Below are 21,124 nucleotides of genomic sequence, written 5' to 3' on the forward strand. Positions count from 1 at the left end.
AGACTGCATTAATCAGGTCATGGTCATGGTCGACGGCACGGAGTGAGATACGCACCGCGACTACTAAATACTCATACACAGTGGGAGTGGTGGCCAGCGGCGAATGAAATCACATCACATCCTCGTCAACCTCCTATCATCATGACTTCACCCCCAGCACATGAACAACGAACCTCAACAACGCATGGTTAAACTGTGTAACCCGGAAGCTAGAATGAAATATAAATCTCTCGCAATAAGCTATGAATACTCTCCGCAGATCCTTCCCCAGATTCAGAGCCCTATCAGCTAGAGTACTCCCCAAAGCACAAGTATCCCAACCTCACCACCAGACCAAAGCCCGCACCATCACAATGGCCACACCCATAAACAGCCCCTCCCCGCGCCTCGACCGCTTCCAACAAGCCCTCGAATCCCTCTACGGCAGCTTCTCCTCCATCCCCGACCCCTCGTCCTGGACCCCGCCCCCAAACTCCGGCGGCCACCGCGGCCGGTACCTCTGGACCGACGCCTTCGGCGTCGTCACCCTGATCACAATGCACAAAGAATACGAGAAGTCGCTGGCGAGCGCCGCCCAAGCCCCAGACGACCGGTACCTGGTGCTCGCGCGGCGCGTCGTGGAGACCGTGCACGGGGTCCTGGGCCGCACGCGCGACGGCAAGGCGCGGCTGCCCGGCGCGACGGAGGCGAACCCGCTGGGCGGCGGGCTGCGGATCGGGAAGATGGACGAGCGCGGCCCGGACGCCGACGGCCAGTACCACCACTACCTGACGGTGTGGATGTTTGCGCTGAACCGGCTGTCGCTGGCGACGGGGGACCCGGCGTACAATGCGCAGGCGGTGGCGCTGGCCAAGGCGATCCACCCGCGGTTCTTTGTGAATCGCGAGTCGGCGCGGCCGCGCATGGTCTGGAAGATGGCGATGGATCTGTCGGCGCCGCTGGTGGCCAGCGAGGGGAATCTGGACCCGATCGATGGGTATGTGGTGTTCCGGCTGCTGCAGGGGGCGGCGATGCAGGCGGGGGGAGGGCCGGTGCTGGCCGAGGAGATTGCGGACTACAAGCGGGTGATGGAGCGGAAGGGGCAGCATTTTGTGTCGAGTGATCCGTTGGACCTGGGGATGACGCTGTGGACGGCGCATTGGTTCGCGGAGGAGGAGGATTGGGCGGCGCGGTTGGCGGGGCGGTGCTTTGAGCAGATTTGTATTCTCTGCTCGTTTTTTTCTCTGCGTCGTTGTTTGGAGGATGGAAAGCTGATCATGGGCACAGACGATCTGTTTGAGATCAACCGCTACCTCGAACGCAATATCAAGTACCGGCTGGCGTTTCGCGAGTTCGGTACGTGTATGGGCATCCAGTGCCAGGCGGAACAGACCACCGAGAAGGATCGCTCGGTCGACCTCAAGGTGTACGCCGATGCCATCATCGCGGCCTGGGATCCGTACATGGAGCTGTCTCTATCGACAGAGGTGACGCCGGATGATCTGCGGCCCATCACTCGGATCATGTATGCGGCGGCATTGATTCCTGGAGGTGAGCACCAAACAGCCAGAAACGAACATGGGGAAACTGACACTAGATGCAGCCTTTCGCAGCGGGTATCTGGGTCCTGAGCCGGAGTGTCCAGAAAAGTAGGTGAGGCAAAACGGGTGATGTACACGGTTGCATTCAGAGTATATATGCCGATGCACAGAATGAACTGAAAGCATGTCCCTACTCGTACACAAAAGTCTAGCATGCATACGTCTCGTCGTTCCTATATCCCAGGGATCCCTACGATATCCCTCCAGGACGGCACACTCAACGGCAAGATATAAATAACGTAGACCGTCCCAAGAGCAATCAGCAGCCCAGACCACTACACCATTAGCAACGCGAGACCTCTCTTCCCGGATAAGAACACATACCTTTTCCAACCACGTGTGGAACCAAATCGAAGTCATGAACAGCATCCACCATCCCAAACCCACGACAGCCCCAACCAAACGTAAAGACCAAGTCCGCATCCAATCCCCCTCCTCCTCACTCTGACCCTGCACTTTCCCACCTTCACTCTGATCAGAAACCTCCCCATCCATCTTCTTACCCCCCTCCACCCCGGCAGAAACAGCCTTCATCGCTCCAACAGCCTCAAAAACCAGCATCGACGTCGCAAGCACAAGCATAAACACATGCCCACTCACATCATGGCCCCCCATCCACGCCCCCCCAGCCGCCTTACAAGCCGCCGCCGTAAACAGCTTCTCCACTCCCGCAGAAACAGACTCCTCCTGCGCAACAGCCGCCGCCGGACTGCCCGACGTCTCTGCCATAACGCGCTCGCATTTCCCGCCCGTGATCACAAAACTGCGATCGATTATCGGGGGGCCAAAGAACCATTGTGTCGTGAGGTACCAGACCAGCGTGGCCAGGGTGTATCGGAGGGCGGCCTGGGCGAGTCGGCGCGGTTGGTGCGCGGAAGGGGCGGTGTAGGCGGGTTGGGAGACGAGCAGGGAGACAAAGGCGAGCGTGGTCCAGAGCCAGCCGACCTTGACGAAGTAGAGATTGAAGATGTTGTCCTTGCGAGCGAAGTAGTTGACCGGGTTGGGGGGGGAAAGGTTCACGTCGGAGGCGATGGAGGGGGCCAGTGGAGCGGGACGCCTGTGAGCGCTTTGCCTGGAGCCTTGGGCCGTGGGAGAAAGGACGGAAAAGAGCGATCCCACAAGTAATGTCACTGGATAGATAAGAAGAGCCGTCGTTGGAGGCCGCATTGTGGTGGCAGATGCAATTGAAGGGGGTGGTCGCTCTGGTGAGGCCATCCTGCCGGTCTATGTGTCTTTCGGTCTAAAATCTGCTTTTTTTGTACAGGATGGAACTGGGACTTGAAGACAGAAAGTGTAATGTTATACAATTGACGACGAAGACGACATGTATATGCAGTGTGGATGAAGAAGATTCAAGCTGGGATGAAAATCGGATGACGTCGGTGAGTGTGAGTGTCCGGCGAAGTCTTGGCAACAAGCGGACCATCTTATGTCAAGGGTCTACCTCTGGCATAGAACCTAGGTAGAGAAGAATCAACCTTCTCACTCTGTCATTATGCTAGCCTAGCTATCTAAGCAGAATTCAAATAGTCATCTAATCTACACGTAGCCTAAGGCCTCAATCAAATATAGAATAGTTGATGTTTGATCACATGATGGTTGAATTACCTAATCAGGATTCTGTTAACTGCGAAAGGTCCTATTAAAGAAACCACCAAGCCTCTCATGGCTCTATTCCAGCAGCAGACTGTTGGGAGGCTATGGAAGTTTACAACCTGCTAGAGACAAAGTAGGGAACGTTCTTCGACTCGTACAAATCCTTGTACTCGGATTTGATGATGTCCGCGCACTAGCACATGCGTTAGCTTTCTTGTGGAATTCAACACAGTTGGCTGTGCTGCTACTCACCTTCTCGCCAATCATGTAGACCGAGTTCTGAATCCGGCAGTCCGGAATCACAGGGATAACGGAAGCATCCGCAACCCTCAGGTTGCGCACCCCGTGTACCCGCAGCTTCGAGTCAACGACACCTTGATGGATGCTTTTCGAGAGACGTGCCGTACCGCAGGGGTCTATATCACCCATTAGTGTCATGGTAAGGATCGGGGGATGCAAAAGCAGGAACTTACGGAATCCAGTCTGGCTTCGTTCCAGAATCGCCCGGTCCATGTCGTCGTCGGAATGCAGAGGCATCTTCCACGGGTACTCGCCGACAACGATGTCCTTGAACCCAGCGCCGGTGGTCAGAACATCGTATGTCCAGCGCACGCCCTCGCGCATGGCCAGGATATCCAAGTCGCGACCGAAGAAGTTGAGGTTGATGTGCGGCTGGACCAGGGGGTTGGCGCTGTTCAGCGTCACCTCGCCCTCGGACAGGGGCCGGAGAAGATCGACAATGACGGTCATGTAGCTGCCCTGGTCGGGCATGGGGAAGTGCCACTGGAAGGCCGTACTGAACAGACCGACGAAATCAAGCTCGAAGTGGGGCTGGCCCGCCGGGCCGAAGGGATCCAGGCCGCCATTCGCAGCCTTGGCCTCGCGGTAGACGGGATACTTCTCCAGTCGCTCGTCGATGCGGGGGAATCCGACCAGCTCAAGGAAGCCGGAGCTGGCCGGGCCCGTCTTGTCCCGCTTGTAAGCAGCCAGCGCGTTGTCGTAGAGAGGACCGGGCCGGAGGACGTGGTCGTCAAGACTGTATCCCTCCTTGAGCTGGAGCACAAAAGGCACAATGGGGTGGTCCAGGAGATGCTGGCCGACATGGGGCGAGTCGACAATGGGGCTGATTTGATGCTTGGCGAGTTCCGCGGCCGGGCCGATGCCGCTCAGCATGAGCAGCTTGGGCGTCTCAAATACGCCCTGCGACACAATCACTTCGCGGCTGGCATAGACGCTGATCTCGGTGGTGTTGGACGCTTCGCTGATCACGGTGACGCCGGAGCAGACGCGTGTTGCGGGATCGATGATCAGCTGCTTCGACCGAACGCCGTAGAGAATGGTCACGTTGGGCTTGTCCTTCAGGTACAGGAAGCTCCCTTGGCGCACGCCGCGGTGGATGGTGTCCACGCAGTGCGTGAGGCCCTTCATTTCGCCGGAAAAGATGTCCTCAGTGAGAGGCTGGCCCTTGGAGACCCACGCTTGAGTAAGCGCGTCGCGGAAGGGCTGCATCTCCGGCACCAGGTCGGCATGGGAGATCTGCACCGGGCCCCCGGTTCCGATCTTGCTCAGTTCGGCCGGATACCGCTTCTCCTCGTCGTGATAGGTGGCGCACTTGCGCAGGTATTCCACACAGTTGTCCCAGTTCCAGTCTCGGCCGCCAAAGGCCTCCCACTCGTCAAAGGTGGGCTTCGAACCGGGGATCCAGGTGAAATAGTTGGCACATGTGCTGCCGCCGAGAGCCTTGCCACGGGTGTTGGGCTTCTCAACACGCTCGTAGTCTTCGCGCTTGATCATCGTCGTCTTGTAGGCCCAGTCATACTTGCTTCCACGCAGGGTAAAGGCCTTTGACGGCGTGGTGATTTGCTCGATCTGGTCTGGATTGGGGATGCCAGCCTCGACAACCAGAACACGGACGTCGGGGTTTTCGGCCAGACGACCAGCAACGGCATTGCCGGCCGTGCCACCACCGACGACGATGAAGTCGTACTCAGAGCCGTTGGAAACAGTTGCCATGATCGGGTAAAGGAGGAGTTAAAAATGTGCTTTGATCAATGTGTAGGAGACTTGATGTGTGTTGTTTGAATATCGAGCAGAAACTGACCAGGCAAACGGTCGATTATATATATACCTTTGTTTCTCCATTGCTGCCGTCTTTCCGCGCATGAGTCTGACGAGATGAAGCCCCTCGCATTGGTCATACTAACTAACTGGAAATGCCGCAGTGTCGGTACACATCATAAACGGAGCATCAGAGATTTTTTTGCTGTCACTGTGGTTGATGGTAGGTTTCAGCTGGAACAGCTGTGGCAGTGACATTTGACCCCTCATGAGGGGAAGGTATGCTATGCTAATTATTATGATATGATGATAATCCTCCCAGTCACTTCAGCATGCATGGTGATTGCCTGCACAAATCTGCAAGCTATGCTAATGCTTATGACATGAGTTACTTCAGCACGCATAGGAAGTTTGCTGCCTGCTCTAATTTATAAGTCATATATACTCATGATTATGACAGTATCACTCACCTAGATGTGCATATGAGGATTAACATGTAAGCTGTGCTAACTAATGATCACAAGAAGATTAGTCACTTCAACGTGAGGGGAGTGCAGAGACCGGCAAAGGCTCGGTGTTCGCTCGGCCCACACCTTTAGTTGGGACACTTCTCCAATCTACAGTTCTACTTTTATCTCGTACTACTACTACTAGTCTAGTAGCGAGACTACGGAGTCTACGGAGTACTAGGCTACCATCCTATCGGGCCGCGACAACCGACTGTAAGGCTGCATCCGCTGATATCACTGTACATGTCATATCTCCAACTCAAGAGAGGTCCACTTGGTCATTTCTCAGGCAGTGTATACTGTCATACTGTGTGCGCGAGATTCTGCCAGGCTCCATCGTCCCATGCATCCATTATTTTGGCTGTCTCCTCCCCTCATGGCTACCCCTCATGCGAAATTGAAACTATACCAGAATTTTTTCGACCATTATTGGTGAAAGTCTTCGTCATCAGACTTCAACTGAGATGGTCTTGAGATCCAGGGCGGCACTTAAGACATGGAAACTATAAAGGACAGCCCTCCTCCCATGAAGATGGAGTATTCCCAATACACAAATTAGCACGCCGGACAAGAACCCTATTCGCCATGCCGAGCCCTATGTTTACGTTGGCAGAAGGTGCGGTACTTACATTCTCCCAGCCATATATATCCCACTAACTTTTTTTGCCAGGCCAGCCGATTGCAGATCCATCTGTCAGTACCACGCTGCCCACTTTCGGCAGCGGTGGCATCACGACCTTGGGCGACACGCTCCTCCTTGAGACGCTTGCGCATTTTAACCGTGAGCGTATCCCTGAACGGTCAGGAGCCATTTCAACCCGCGATGCCAACGTCGAGCTGACATTGACTAGGGTAGTTCATGCGAAGGCTGCCGGGGCTTGGGGTGACTTCGAGGTCACCAATGATATATCCTCCCTCACGTCGGCCAAATTCCTCAATGGCGTGGGCAAGAAAACGCCGGTACTCTTTCGTCTAAGCACGACTGGCGGCGAAAAGGGCAGCGCAGACACCGTGCGAGATGTGCGAGGCTTCTCCGTTAAGTTCTTCACGGAGCAGGGCAACCACGACATTGTCGGGAATCATATTGTCAGTCTCCATTCCTACACTTCTTCTGTCAGATTCTAATTCTTTTCCAGCCGGTGTTCTTTGTCCGTGACCCGGTTAGATTCCCTTCCCTCAACCGCAGTCACAAACGACATCCCGCAACTAACCGGCCGGATTGGACAATGGTGGGTGTACCTTGATATCTCGAGTTGCAGTTGCCAGGAAGCTAATCTCTTTCAGTTCTGGGACTTCCACGTCAACCAGCCGGAGAGTGTCCACGCGTTGATGCACCTATTTGGCTCGCGCGGTATCCCCGGGTCCATCCGTCGAGTGACGGGTTTCGGTGTGCATACCTTCAAGCTGGTGGCGGCTAATGGCAGTTTCCGCTACTGCAAGTTCCACTTCCGGCCGACGCAGAGCTTCACCCACTTCTCTGGAAAACAAGCCACCCTCATGGCGGGAGCAAATGCCGACTTCCACAACCAGGATCTGTGGGATGCCATCTCTCGGGGCCAATTCCCGGTATGGAAGCTTTACGTGCAGGTCATGGAGCCTGAGCAGGCGGAGACCTACGGCCGCGCTCTGTTTGATATCACCAAAGTCTGGCCTCACGCGGAGTTCCCCTTGATTGAAGTCGGCCAAATGACTCTCAATAAGAATGTATGTCTTGACCACCCTCATAGGAAGCATGCTAACAAAGGAAAACGCAGCCCGAGAACTACTTTGCTGAGATCGAACAAGCCGCCTTCTCGCCGTCCAACATGGTCCCCGGCATCGCAATGACGCCCGATCCTAGTGAGTCACACCCTGAGATCCCCTGGGGAGTTTTGACAGACCACTAACTACCTCTTGCTCGTATAGTGCTGCAGGCCCGCATGTTCGCCTATCCTGACGCGCAGCGATACCGCCTCGGGGTGAACTATACCCAGCTCCCTTCGAACCGGGCAATCTGTCCCATCTATGCGCCCTTTGAGCGTGATGGAATGGGCACTATAACCCAGAACTATGGCGGTGACCCAAACTACGTGCGCAGTACCTTGAGCCCCGGCGTGCCCAGCCAGGTAATTTCCAATGTGCGACACACCGAGCGTATCGCACACAATGCGACCCTCGGCCAGAATGAGATTCGGGTTGATGATGAGGACTACGTTCAGCCGCGTGAACTGTGGACCCGAGTCTTTGACGAGACTGAGAGGAGGGAGTGGGTGGCGAATGTATCGGAAACTTTGGAGAACGTGCCGGCGCCGCTGAAGGAAGCTGTCATCGAGATGTTCGGCAAAGTCGATCCCCAGATTGGTCAAATGATGAGTGCGAAGACTCAGAGCAGCTCGCGCCTTTAGTTGTTAGATGTCTGTTTGCCTACCTAGCCACTGCTGCTGCCGTAAACTATTCGAATTTCTAATTCCTACCCTACTTCATACAACCAATATACTGGACCATACCTACCTTCCAACAATTTGGTAGTACGTATGTCTATGTCCAAAAGACACAGGGGCTTTGGGAATTACTGGGATAAAATCAGTTTCATGATTCCCCCGAGCCACCCGACCATTGGGAATTTCAACAGTCGCGAAACGTCAACATTACCATCAACATCTGAACCCCTCCAGTTGCCCTTGTCTTCAACATACGAAGACAGCAGAAAGAACGATGATCTCACCCCTTTTTTTTGACCTGGCGTTATATCAGTCGTGCCTGCTCATCTTACCTGCTGGCTGCATTTCTGTCTACCGTTGTTGACCGTATTCTGCACCATTATTCCTACTATACTAGAAATGGTTGTCTAGACACCTTTTTGGCCGAGTGGTTTAACGGTTGAACAACCGTATACTCCCATCCTGGACTGCCTACCATGGAGCCCCCGGCACAATCTCCCTTGAAAAACCTTCAGTCTGCATCTTCGGAGCCCTCGACTGCTACGTTCAACTCTGGAGATGCGGCGGCGCAACTAGTGGAGGGACTGCAGCACCACCCATTTACCAGTAGTCAGAGTTTACACATGACCTTGGAGAAGCGTCGCCAGGCCCTTGAGCAAGACAAAACCCGCGATCAGTACCTCCTTTTCACGGCTGTCCCCCCGGCCGTGTTCTCCAGACTGAGCGATGATCGGTCGCGGACAAGCAAGCTCAGTCGATTCTCTTACAGCGAAACGGGAACCCTGGTAGCGAAAGTGATGCCCTCGCCCGAGCACCACCTGTCGGCAAGCTCATTCGAATTCCTAATCAATCTTGAGCTGCATTCTATGGGATTGAGACATGATGTGGACTCCCTTGGTTCAGCGACAGTGACAATTGGCACTTGGAAAAAAGAAGCGGATTGCTGCTGGGCTCCTGCACAACAGGATACTGAGCTAAGTTTCGTAGTCGAAGTGGGCCTCTCTGAGTCTGCTCGGCACCTGGCTCTTGATGCTCGATGGTGGTTGGAGGCCCGTTCCTCATCAGTCAAACTCGTTGTCACCATTGGTATCAACCGGATGAATCCCGAGGTCATCATGCAGCGTTGGGAGATACTCCCCGGGGAATACCATCCACTCGCAGGGTCTTCCCCTGGGTCAGCTCGCCCTTCTGCAACCATCACGATCTACCGGACGAATAACACAACGTTTATCAGCGGCGGACAGCTGGAACTGCCTTTCGAGAAGGTTGCGGGCCGTCAAGCAAACCGACCTACAGAAAGAAACCTAATAGTTCCAGAGCAAAGGCTTCGAAATTTTGCGGAGAAAATCTGGAGGAAGCAAGGCTTCCTATAGTATGCATACGTACCTATTCCACTCGGAGAAACAAGCAAGGGCAAGCTTGGCAGTCGATTGGCTCGTGGATTTACCATCAGTAAGGCCTTGTTTACTCGTATGCTCCCTTGACAGGTTGATGATCCATTATGGTAAAGAGGGGTATGTTAATGTACTCTGCTTTGAGCTTTGATTCATGCCAAGAAAGGTGTTTTTGAGGACACAATCGGCTGGCACATCCTTTTTTGTGCACCGTTGATGTTACGAGAACATCACTTCCAAGGTAGAGAATGTTGTGATACTATACCACTAGACTAAGGAGTACTTCGTCTGGACACCTTTTTAGTCTAGCGGTATTAGTATGTTGACAGAGAAGATATCAGCCTTCATACAACCAACATACTGGACCATACCTTCGTAGCTGCCAACAAACAGCAATTCACACAAGTCTCTTTAACAGTTACATCGGACTACAGTCTCTGCCGATTTCAAGTACGAAGAATAGCTCGAAGGATTAAGTTATCAACATCATTGTCATTAAAATCATATACTGAAGCAGACGACTGCTCTGTACATCACATGAACCAAAAGTCCTGTACAATTTCATCATACCACCGTTCTACTGGACAGTGGGCAGAGACGCTCTCAGAGGCAGCTTACGCGATGAGCTGCCGACGTACACTCTCTTGGGGTACTTGGTGATGACCCAGTCCTGAGCCTCCACATCCCAGTTGGCGAGATCACGACGGTTAAGAGTCGTGGTCCAGACCTTCTGCTCTCCAGGAGTCAGGTAGATTCGGTCGAACTTGCGCAGAACGACCCGAGGCTCATTAGGTCCACCCAGGGAAACATACTACAAGAAAGTAAGCCAAAATGCACCTGGGCCGAAGCAAGGAATCTTCGAGTCACTTACCAATTGAGGAACCTCATAACCGGCGACGTTGCCAGTGTTGGTGATGGTGGCTGACACCTCAACAAGATCGTCATAAAGGGTAGGGTTGCCACCTGGAGCACCACCAGCCTTCAGGAGAGGTTGAGGAGAACCGTCCGTAGCGCCTTCGGGAATGTACTCCGAGTCCTCCCAGCCGTAGTTCGGGTCGCCAGAAGAAGCCTTGAGGTCGGTCGAGTTCAGCCAAGGGTAGATAAACTTGGTGATTCTCTTGAGGCCCTCTGGATACAGGTAGTCGGCAGCACGGCCGATCTCGCCGTAAGTTGGCGCAGGCTTGGTCGTTCCGCTAGTCGGGACGTATGTCGAACAATTGAGGGCCTGAACCTGGAGGTGAGAATAACCAAAGGTGGTGTAGCTCAAGCCATGGCCAAACTCATAGATGGGGGTCTCGTTGCGCTTGTCGAAGTAACGGTAGTCGATGAAGACGCCCTCGTCGAAATCATCCTGGGGAGCGCCGTTGCCATTGTTAGGCTCGGTGAGCAAGGGAGCACCGTAAGACCCGCGAGTCTTGCCCCAGGTGAATGGGGTCTTGGCGCTGGGGTTGACATAGCCATAGAGCACGTCGATGAGGGAGTTGCCGCTCTCCTGACCGGGCAAGCCGGCCCAGATGATGGCAGTGACGTTGGGGTTGTCGTACCACTGGTCGATCAAGACGGGTCCGACACTGTGAATAACGACAATGGTGTTGTTGCAGTGGCTGACAACGGTGTCGATGACGGCTTCGCCGTTCTTCCAAAGGGTGAGATTCTTACGGTCACCTTCGTTGCCGTCGACGCTGATGTATCCCTCGCCGGAGTCGGCGTTGACAAACACAAGAGAGACGCTGTTTGATGCCAACGGTCAATGTTTCGTCCAGAGCAGGTGTTTTCAAGGGTGGCCACTCACCTGGATTGAGATGCAACATCGGCCATCTGGTTCAGAGCTCCGTTGTCAGTCACAGCGAAGACATTGCCGCCGTTCTTGATAACCTCGCGCTGAATAGCCTGCTCGGGGGTAACAAGGTAAGGGAAATTAGCAGTACCACTACCCCAGGCCATGGCAAGAGTACCGTTATCACAGCCGCGGTCGCTGCAGCCGTTCGGGCCCCACGGGTTGGAACCAGCATCTTCGCCGAGAACACCCACTTTAACCTCCTTGCCGGTCAAAGGAAGAGCACCGTTGTTCTTCAGGAGCACTGTACTTGCCGCGCCAACCTCACGGATGATCCGAGAGTGATCGCGCTGCACTTTGACGAACTCGTTGACCTTGGTCCACGCTCCCTCGGAGACAGCATAATGCTCCCAGCCGTACTCGTCCCGGGTCCAGGAGCTGAAGTTGGGCGGGACACGAAGACGGTCACGGCCAACCTTGTAGTAAGCGGTCATGATACGGACAGCCATGTCATCAACACGCCAAGCCGGAACGGTGCCGTTGAGAACACTGACAGTCAGGTTGGTGCCCCAGAAGGAGAGGCCGTCGTCGAAGGCAATGTCTCCGGGCATAGACATATCCAACCCAGCAAGGGCAGCGCCGACACCGCTGTGATGAGCGCTCCAGTCACTCATGACGAACCCCTGGAAGCCCAGCTCGGACTTGAGGAGCTTGTTCAGAGTCTGACTGTTTTGGCAACCGTAGCTGTTGTTGATCTGATTGTAGGAACACATGATAGCGCCAACGCCAGCTACAGATGGTTCGTCAGTGATTTCTTCATCGCAAGTCGAGTCTGCTGAAAATCTTACCGCGCACGGCATCTGCAAAGGGCCTGCATCTTGGTCAGTCAGTAGACCTCGTTGGAGGCGTCAACTACTCACCAAAGGTACAACTCGTGCATGGTCTTGTCGTCCACGTTGGAGCTGATGGTCTCCGTGATGTTGTATCCATATCCCTGGGCCTCGCTAACCTGTCGGAAATGCTCCTGTTCGTTCAGGATGTAATGCTTGGCAGTAGCAATCACCCCCGCATCTTGGATACCCTTGATAGTCTCTGCGAAAAGCACACCAGTGAGAGCCGGATCAGGAGAGAAGCCTTCCCAGATTCGGCCACCGTCGGGGTATTTGCCGAGGGGACCAGCGGCAGGCCCCAGCTGAATGTCAGCGCCCTTGTCGTTGAATTCCTCGCCCATGGCCTTTCCACGAAGGTAGGCGAGTGTCTTGTCCCATGTCGCGGCGACATTAGTACCAGCAGGGAAGGCGGAGTTGAGATCAGCTATACAGAGACACTCATCAGCACGTAAAACAACAAGTACTGAAAGACTCCGCAGGTATAGCTTACAGAAACGAAGACCCAGAGGAGAATCCTGGCCACAGAGACCCCAATTGATACCAAGTCTGCATCATCGCGTTTTAGTGACTAAAGTTGCCCGTTGCTGTAGAATTGAAGACGTACCTGGGAACGCTGCCCGTTTGACCGACACATCTGTCCATTTCCCATCTAGAGGTTGTCAGTGAAGAAAGTTCACTGTCGAAGAGAAAGTCTCAACCCACCCAGTACCCGTTGTAAGGTTAACCTTCTCTGCCAATGTCATCTGAGAAACGATCTCGACGGCGCGTCGATGGGCATCCGCCCATTCTCCCTGGCCATCAGCCCAAGGCGAAGGGTAGAATGGTGGAGAGAAAGCCAATTCCTATTTTCCAGGAGTATCGTCAGCTATGATCGAAACAACGACAGAAAAGCAGTACAAACCTGGGCATTGGCTACAGAGGCAGCCGTCAGGGCGGCGACCTCGAGCCAACCGAACCTCATTGCTGTGCCGGGGGTATGTAGCCAGAAAAGAATCGATCGACAACACAGCTCTAGTTGAGCGAGAGGAATAAGAAAGAAGGGGAAGGAATGGGGAAGAACAGGATATTAATAAATAATAACCACGGCCAAAAAGTCAGAGGCAGGGACTATGACTATGAATGTTACTATTATGCGGGTGCACGATGATGTATGAATGTCTCAGCAGAGCTACTACCAGGGACAGCAAAGCCCACATGTAATAAGAGAAAGGCAGGTACAACTTGGGTCTCGGGAATGGATGGCATGGTGATCGACATCCCTCTTCCCGATTGAGAGAATGTGGAACTTGTGCTAGGAAGAAGCAATCACGGCCCTCAACTTGCTATGAGGGAGAGTCAGGTAAGTGAGTGAGTGAGTGAGTGGTACAGCAAACAGCACGGGAGGAATGTGACCCGGTACCTACCAAGGGAGTACAGTAAAGGTAGGTCAGACTGGTCTTGACCAAGAAGTACAATACTGGTCTGTATCTGGAGTGTAACCAGCTGTTGTTGGACCAGTCATTTTAGTAAATCACTTGAGACTAATAGAAGAGCTGGGATGATGACGATGTTATGTTTGTTGTTTTATGGAGCCGAAAACTGGAGAGACGGGGTAGGACTAGAGCTCAGTATGGATGGTACCTGTACCTGTAGTACCTGGGCCATACCATGGATAGCCGTGTCTTCGCCCAAGTACCTTAGAATCATTTGCATTTCAGATCCAGATATGCTCTTTATATATCACTTTACACACTAATTTCACAGACTTTGGTTATATTGCCATGTCAAGCAATATTCAGTGTAGGTATTGCATAACTTCGTACGGTCATTACAGGAGAGAAATCAAATTACACAATTGTACCTTAGGACTTAGGTATCTTCCGGGGAATGCCCGTGGCCTGAGGCTCCCAAGTCTCAGATCCCAATCCCGCCGAGTCTAGATACCCATGGGTCATTCCCGTCAAGCCACCATGACTCGGCTTCTCGGTTTTCATTCAAACTAAATCCTCTAAAGCATCAATGACAAAACCAAGTGCGCAGATGCAGCAGGGATGATACGTACGCTGTCATCTCAATGTAACTGTCTCATCCAGACCCCGCATTTTCAGGCCATCTGTGTCCGCACATGAATCCATGTAATCAGATCAAACAAAACACGCATGCAAGTGATGTTCTCGTAACATCAACGGACAAAAAAAGGATGTCTCAGCAGATTGTGTCCTCAGAAAGGAGCTCCTTTCTAGGCATGAATCAAAGGTTCAAAGCAGAGTACCCCTCTTTACCACAATGCATAATCGGGCGGCCCGTCAAGGGAGCATACCAGTAAACGATGCCTTACTGATATTGAATCCACCAGCCAATAGACTGCCAAACCCTTGTTTGTTCTTCCGAGCGATGCATACATATCCAATCCCTTCTGGATAGCGAGACTGAGCAGATGGATTGCGGATTTGTAATTGGATCATGCACAGTATGAACTGGAACCTTTGTTTCAATTTTTATTATGATGGACTTACAGTAGTCGAAGACACAAAAATCCAGCTTGAGGATCCGACGATCATCCATTGAATATCCATTTCAGGCGGTACTAACCACCGACTAGTCAATAGTGTCCATTGAATTTATCCGGTATTCATTATCAAGAAAGGCGACTAGATTCATTGATTCCCAATCATCATATCCGTCTGTGAGAGAGCAAATACGTCATGTTGGGCTCTGGACTGTCATTGAAGACAGCCTATATTTCGAGCTGGTCTGCTAATAAACACTACCTCGCCAATTACTCCGATTCCCCGAAACTTGAAATTTCTTGCCGGTCCGTCTACCGAGCATAATCCATCAGTCGTCCAGAATTATTCTCCGCGGTTTCTCCGTCATTTGCGGGGTTCCCGCGGGGAGAAAGAGCCGGCATATGCAGCTGCAGGTGGCATGGCTATGGAGTATGGAGTATGTAAGGTAGTATCTACTATCTACTATCGACCTCTCTAGTACTACGAGCAAAGTCATGATCAAGACTGCAAATCTTGGGACTCTGGGAACTGTACTCCTTACAGTACAAGACATTCGGCCTGACCTCAAAGCCCAGGATTACCCGAATCCTCTGGCTTACGGACTCCAGGAGATAATCTTGAACCTGATGAAATCCGAGTTATCAACTCGGAACCTTATTCACTCGGTAACGGCTACTATGGTCCTGACTCCCAGGTCCCAATATCATCCCGAATCTCAACCATCGAGTAAACTCCCACGTCGATGCTAGTAGCTAAGATGCATTGCGCTTCTAGCGTCACACACGTTCAGTCATCAACACCGCTAATCATCCCGTATCAATTCCAAGTACTCTGTAGTTCGTAATCCTCACCAGTAAGTGTCCGTAAAAACGTAAACAGTTCTGCATCGGTCAAAAGCCGACGTCCCAGTGTGGCCCATGGGGTTCATTGTGGACTGTGGAGTCCCGCCTGGAGAAGGGAAAGGAATTCTCAAAAGTCAATTCACAGGCTTCACAACAGGAACGAGCAGGAACGAGCCGATGATTAGCCGCAGAGTGGGAAGTCCCTTACGCAGTGCTTTCAAGCCATTTCTGTCGACTCGCGTGGAAGATACCTCATCCAGATAATAAGAAGGACGTATGATCGTGATTGTTTCTCGTCCGAGACCGGGACATCCATAGGTCTTCCAGCACTCCGTATCCGCCATTCCACAAGCATCGAATTAAATGGAGAAGTAGAACCAGTCGTCAGAATCCCGTATTAGCAGTGAGAGTCAAGACATCTCGGTTCTGGTAGATGTTCGCTACGTCCTATCCACGGCACACATGAACTGCTGGTTTTGATTTTTATCTTTCGCTACATTCTCCTCGTCTGTCTTCTAAGTCAGTCTGACCTTCCGACTGTCTCTACAAACTACCATGGTGACTATGAGCTGTGTGCTTGACCCTGAACGCCTCTTCATCGATCATCTACACTCTCACTCTCATCAATAATGAAGTACCAAGAGCACTACAGGCTCTATCCACCATGTAACTCTCCTACATTCGCAGCGCTCTGATGCTATCCATGGGACCATATCAAGAGAGGTAATCTTGCTTCCTAACGCTCATCATCGCTCGAAGCTCAGACTCGGAGGCATCAAACATAAATTAGAGTCGACGCGCTCCCGTCATCCTTGCAGATTTCTCAATTCCATTTAGCTACTCCGAAACAGCACAACATGGCCTTGTGCTAGGAAAGTTCTTGCTTCAACAACTTTTGGAGAGAAGGCTCACTCCCATGGCACAAAACTATCTTCACATCAAAAGGCTAGGCTCTCGTCAAGCTGTTGATTTCACATGCAGGAGAGATATCTCGCAACTGTGGCGATTAATCACGTGATACTAACATGTCACTCCGGGGTCGTGATTGGCTGCAAAACTTTATCAATCTCAACTAAGCTTTATCGGCTTGGGATTTCTATAGTCAAAGTAGTAGGGTAGGTGTAGCTGTCGATAAGAATTCAATACATACATTTTGTGACCACATCCAGGGAGAGTTTGGATTTCTCTATTATATATATCCACTACGCATATCTGCAGGACTTGCGATTCTGTAGGGCAGTTTCGTTATGACTCGGGAAAAAGACAGCACATCGCCTTCTCAGCATCCAAGCGATATCGAAGCTTGCAGTACGCCAGATGCCTCGAAATCTGACGACGATGCAGCCACGGCAGGTCCAACTTCTGCTTTCAAGCAGCTCGCCATTCTAGATCGATTCCTTGCAGTCTGGATCTTCCTGGCTATGGCTATTGGGATCATCCTTGGTAACTTTGTTCCCAACACGAGCAAAGCTCTGGACAAAGGGAAATTCGTTGGTGTGTCGGTGCCTATAGGTATGCCTCTGGTTTCGAAACTCACAGTCGGCCGCACGACGGCTCACACACTATATAGCAATCGGCCTGCTCGTCATGATGTACCCCATTCTGTGTAAAGTGCGATTCGAGACTCTCCACCGGTCATTCCGCGAGAAAGCGCTCTGGATTCAAGTTGCATTCAGTATTGTTGTGAACTGGATTATAGCACCTCTATTCATGGTATGTCGGAGACATCGCTGATATCACGAAGTTGGTGCTAACCATTTGAAGCTTGCTTTAGCATGGGCGTTTCTCCCCGACGAAAGAGGGCTTCGAGAAGGTTTAATCTTAGTCGGCATCGCACGGTGTATTGCAATGGTTCGTTCCGTGCCCATACGATACAACACTCTGGACATGCAGGCTAACAGCTTTCAGGTCCTTGTCTGGACTGGTCTTGCAGGAGGAGACGGTGAATACTGTGCGATTCTGGTCGCAATTAACTCGGTCCTGCAAATGGTTCTATTTGCGCCCCTCGCCATTTTTTTCATTCGCGTCATCGGAGGTGAAGACAACGGTCTGACCATTGACTATTCATTGGCCGCAAAGAGTGTTGGTGTGTTCCTCGGTATACCGCTAGGAGCAGCCATTGTCACCCGCTTCGCTTTAAGATTCCTCATCAGCAAGGAATGGTACGACAGAACCTTCTTGAAGCTGATCAGTCCGCTATCTTTGATCGGTCTTCTGTTCACGATTCTGGTTCTCTTCGCTTCCCAAGGCAGGCATGTTGTCCATCAGATTGTATCAGTCATTCGAGTCGCCGCTCCGCTCATCGTTTACTTCGCCGTCATTTTCCTCGTCACCCTCCTAGTGACACGTCGACTGGGCTTCGGCTACAAGCTGTCATGCACACAAAGCTTCACGGCGGCGAGCAATAACTTTGAGCTTGCAATCGCAGTAGCAATTGCAACATTTGGTGTTGACAGCGACCAAGCGCTAGCCGCCACAGTCGGTCCTCTCGTCGAAGTTCCCGTGCTATTGGCGTTGGTATATGTCGTCAAGTGGTTTGCCAGGCGACAGCAATGGAAGTGATGAGCAATGTTGACACGGTCGACATGCACTTGTACATAATGCATGATAATTTAGCCTCCAAAAGGGATAATAATAGTAAGCAAGCCCATCAGTGGTTGCTAATTTCGTCCAGAACCTGAAACAAAATCTGATTCTGTACTCTACACCCTTCTTCTGATGTGAGGCCTTTGGAGAAGCCAGCCCATAGCTTCTTCCGAATTTCCATGATGTCCATGCCGCGAGTATTGTATTGATGAATCAGTTCATCCGCTATTGCGCAGAGAGTAGTATTGAGGACGTCTCCATTATTAGGAAAACACTCTGCGTCGTTGTCTCCAGATGAGCAGTCGCAGAGTGGAATCGGTCGAGGGCGTTCTGATGACTCTCCAGACTCTTGAGATATAGTCTTTTCTAGGGCCTCGGGCGTGTTTGGCGGTTCGTCTTTAGCGACAAGTTGATTTTGCGTTTCGGCAGGACTGGTGTCCCTTTCAGACCTATCCCGCGATGGTGAGCAAGGGAGAAAAGGCTTTGTCTCCTGGCAACGAGCTCCAGGCTGGATTTCTGGCCGTTGAAGAGCCGGTAACACAACTTTCTGGGTCATTACAGGATCGTAGCTAGACCGCAGGTTCTCCTCAACAATCTGAGGGGGTATGCTTGAGCATGGGCGCGAGCATTTTTGCTCCCGGCACTGAGTTTCGGGCTGGACCTCAGGTAGTCGAGACGCCGGTATTGCAACTTTCTGGGTTTCGAGACGACCATTGCCGTTTTGCAATTCACCGACAGTGTTGGATGATATGCCTCCGCATGGACGCGAACACTTCGTCTCCTGATGCAAGGGTTCCGATTGGAACTCCGACCGTCGAAGAGCCGGTATCGCAACCTTTTGGGTCACGGTAAAATCATCACCCGTTCGCAGATATTCGTCGACAGTATGAGGTGGCATCCCTGAGCAAGATAGCAGGTACCTCAACTTTTTATTCTCCATTTCGAGTCTTTGTACGGCCAATCTATGCTCGACATCTTTCTTGTGTGCTTGTTCTTGAAGACAGGCCAGCTTCTGCTCCAAGTCGCGAATATGCTCCTGCTTCCTTGCTCGGCTCCTTCGTTGGTTCTCTCGGATGCGAGCGAGCTTGTCGACCTTCTGACCTGTCATTAGTCCAACAGAATGCGATTGAGTGCAAGTCGCTTTCTCCAGGGCTCCAACCTTTGGGTCGCTTTCGAGATTCATCCTGCCTCAATCAGCAGTGGTAGTTCAAAGTACACGCCAAAATCCTGTGATTGCTAAAGAAAGATGAGTTGCATATAGTTCAAAGTCTGTAGAACATGGTCAACAGCGAAAATTGATGCAATCCAAGACTCAGACCGGATGCCTAGTCTCCTGTGCAGTGTGACGGAAATGAGATTGATTAATCAGGAGAATCGGATCTGGATCTGGTCGATCAATCAGTGGGCGGGACTGGCGCACGTGATTGCAGCTCTCCACTATGATCACCATTTAGATCCAGATCTGTGTTTCTCGCCAGGACCTCCCCCAGTGCCTGAAACATCGACCAACATATAAATCTGCCCTTGCTTGACCTGACAATGAACTTCGAGTCTGATTTTCTATAATGGTTTTCAGCCCTCTATTCGAAGAGGACGCGGTCGTAACCCGACAAGCAATCCGGCTGACTAAATGCGACTACTTAAACTGACTCTCCACATTACCCTGAGTTTTCAATCTGCTGAAATACCATAGGAAGCTTGGATCATTAGGCCTGATGGCTTGTCGAAAGCGCAGAGATATCATGGTATCATAATGTGTAATGTTTCATGGCAACCTGCAATTCAGTGGAAACTTCCTACGCACCCAGACACAGTCGTCTTCACGACGTCACTACCCGTCAGTCGGCCCATCACCATGCCACAAAACTCAGCATTCCTCGCATCGCGACATCCTTCTTGACTTTATTGCTTGTCGCTTCTCATTGAATCCTTGAACACAGCTTTGAACACTAATCGCGCAAACAAAGCAACCCCTGCATACGCTACCATACAACGTCCTAGACAACTGCGACAGATATGGTTTCCACAAGACATCATCCCCGCGATTTCCCATCGCCATCGCGTGCCAGGTCAAAGTCCCCAGAACCCTCAGCCAACGGATTTGTCCCCAGACGATGGGTGCACACCCCATCAAGGGCTGTGACACTGTGGCTTCTTGTTTCGATTCCCTTGGTCCTATGGGATTCGTGTTACGTGTTGTTGCGGCCGCATTCCATGCCAGGTCACAAGCTGCATTCGCCTGTTTGGACTCCGTACGCACTCTACGGGACCATTGACTACATCTATGGCTGGCCGGCGTTCAACGCTAGGAATGGCTTCACCGTCGCGCAGACCGCATTGAACCTTGTCGAATCAGCGGCTTATCTGTACTACCTCTTCATCATCTATAAATATGGAACGTCATTGACTTCCAGTGGCCGTGGGAGACAGCGCAAAACTCGCAAAGGTCTCTTGTGGATGTTGAAGGGCGACAAAGTCGTGTCTGGGCGCACTGGAGCGACGGCGCTCCTGGTAGTCTACAGCGCCTCCGTCATGACTTTGAGTAAAACTACCCTTTACTGTGAGTTAGAAGGTATCCGTCAGTCTGTAACCGGCTAATGATATTTGAGGGCTTAACGAGATTTTCTCCGGGTTTGCAAATATTGGACACAATGATGCTTTCACATTGATTACTATGTGGGTCATTCCTAAGTAAGGCTTGTCTCTAAACCTCCTCCTTGCGCCGTTTCTAATAGCAGACAGTGGGCTCTGGATTGCTTTTCCAAGCTACAATATATATACCCTGGGGAAGGAGATCTTGGCCGCTCTTGAGACTGCCACACCCGCCTCGCGAACCAAGTCGTGAGATTTCACATTTTGTGGGCTTGCGTCCGATGCACAACCGTAACACCCGTCGGCTTCAGTTCGAGACTTTGAGGGCACGTACAAAGGGTGTCGAACGGTGGCACTGTAGCATTCAGAGATCATCCCGGCTCTATTCAGA

The 21,124-nt window shown here is 51.9% G+C and overlaps 9 protein-coding genes across 9 annotated transcripts; 5 read left to right on the forward strand and 4 right to left on the reverse strand.

Annotated features, from left to right (window-relative positions):
- Positions 1–353: 353 nt before the first annotated feature.
- On the forward strand, positions 354–1,632 carry CDV56_105152 (uncharacterized protein; the record flags this gene model as incomplete). The annotated part of the gene is made up of 2 exons (XM_026758771.1): positions 354–1,530; positions 1,583–1,632. The coding sequence occupies 2 exons, from the start codon at positions 354–356 to the stop codon at positions 1,630–1,632; spliced, it is 1,227 nt and encodes a 408-aa protein (XP_026615826.1).
- A 121-nt stretch (positions 1,633–1,753) lies between these two features.
- CDV56_105265 (putative inositol phospholipid biosynthesis protein Scs3) lies at positions 1,754–2,795 on the reverse strand (the record flags this gene model as incomplete). Its single annotated transcript, XM_026758884.1, has 3 exons — positions 1,754–1,855; positions 1,905–2,126; positions 2,181–2,795. 3 exons carry the CDS (start codon positions 2,793–2,795, stop codon positions 1,754–1,756), a joined length of 939 nt encoding a protein of 312 aa, XP_026615827.1.
- Positions 2,796–3,288: 493 nt separating this feature from the next.
- Positions 3,289–5,189, reverse strand: CDV56_105396 (GMC family oxidoreductase; the record flags this gene model as incomplete). Its single annotated transcript, XM_026759015.1, has 3 exons — positions 3,289–3,369; positions 3,429–3,592; positions 3,650–5,189. 3 exons carry the CDS (start codon positions 5,187–5,189, stop codon positions 3,289–3,291), a joined length of 1,785 nt encoding a protein of 594 aa, XP_026615828.1.
- Positions 5,190–6,328: 1,139 nt separating this feature from the next.
- On the forward strand, positions 6,329–8,127 carry CDV56_105627 (catalase; the record flags this gene model as incomplete). The annotated part of the gene is made up of 6 exons (XM_026759246.1): positions 6,329–6,359; positions 6,414–6,829; positions 6,880–6,972; positions 7,028–7,447; positions 7,498–7,582; positions 7,649–8,127. The coding sequence occupies 6 exons, from the start codon at positions 6,329–6,331 to the stop codon at positions 8,125–8,127; spliced, it is 1,524 nt and encodes a 507-aa protein (XP_026615829.1).
- Positions 8,128–8,639: 512 nt separating this feature from the next.
- On the forward strand, positions 8,640–9,536 carry CDV56_105792 (uncharacterized protein; the record flags this gene model as incomplete). Its single annotated transcript, XM_026759411.1, has 1 exon — positions 8,640–9,536. One exon carries the CDS (start codon positions 8,640–8,642, stop codon positions 9,534–9,536), a length of 897 nt encoding a protein of 298 aa, XP_026615830.1.
- A 598-nt stretch (positions 9,537–10,134) lies between these two features.
- On the reverse strand, positions 10,135–13,185 carry CDV56_105904 (beta-glucosidase; the record flags this gene model as incomplete). The annotated part of the gene is made up of 9 exons (XM_026759523.1): positions 10,135–10,368; positions 10,429–11,287; positions 11,350–12,124; positions 12,183–12,205; positions 12,255–12,648; positions 12,715–12,770; positions 12,829–12,873; positions 12,927–13,066; positions 13,126–13,185. 9 exons carry the CDS (start codon positions 13,183–13,185, stop codon positions 10,135–10,137), a joined length of 2,586 nt encoding a protein of 861 aa, XP_026615831.1.
- A 3,617-nt stretch (positions 13,186–16,802) lies between these two features.
- On the forward strand, positions 16,803–18,117 carry CDV56_106341 (arsenic resistance protein; the record flags this gene model as incomplete). The annotated part of the gene is made up of 4 exons (XM_026759960.1): positions 16,803–17,067; positions 17,126–17,268; positions 17,320–17,406; positions 17,464–18,117. 4 exons carry the CDS (start codon positions 16,803–16,805, stop codon positions 18,115–18,117), a joined length of 1,149 nt encoding a protein of 382 aa, XP_026615832.1.
- Positions 18,118–18,205: 88 nt separating this feature from the next.
- CDV56_106429 (bZIP transcription factor) lies at positions 18,206–19,324 on the reverse strand (the record flags this gene model as incomplete). The annotated part of the gene is made up of 1 exon (XM_026760048.1): positions 18,206–19,324. One exon carries the CDS (start codon positions 19,322–19,324, stop codon positions 18,206–18,208), a length of 1,119 nt encoding a protein of 372 aa, XP_026615833.1.
- An 833-nt stretch (positions 19,325–20,157) lies between these two features.
- Positions 20,158–20,986, forward strand: CDV56_106559 (uncharacterized protein; the record flags this gene model as incomplete). The annotated part of the gene is made up of 3 exons (XM_026760178.1): positions 20,158–20,701; positions 20,751–20,832; positions 20,884–20,986. The coding sequence occupies 3 exons, from the start codon at positions 20,158–20,160 to the stop codon at positions 20,984–20,986; spliced, it is 729 nt and encodes a 242-aa protein (XP_026615834.1).
- Between the last annotated feature and the right edge of the window lie 138 nt (positions 20,987–21,124).

The sequence above is a fragment of the Aspergillus thermomutatus genome (genome assembly GCF_002237265.1).
Source record: "Aspergillus thermomutatus strain HMR AF 39 chromosome Unknown NODE_56, whole genome shotgun sequence".
Lineage (NCBI taxonomy): Eukaryota > Fungi > Ascomycota > Eurotiomycetes > Eurotiales > Aspergillaceae > Aspergillus > Aspergillus thermomutatus.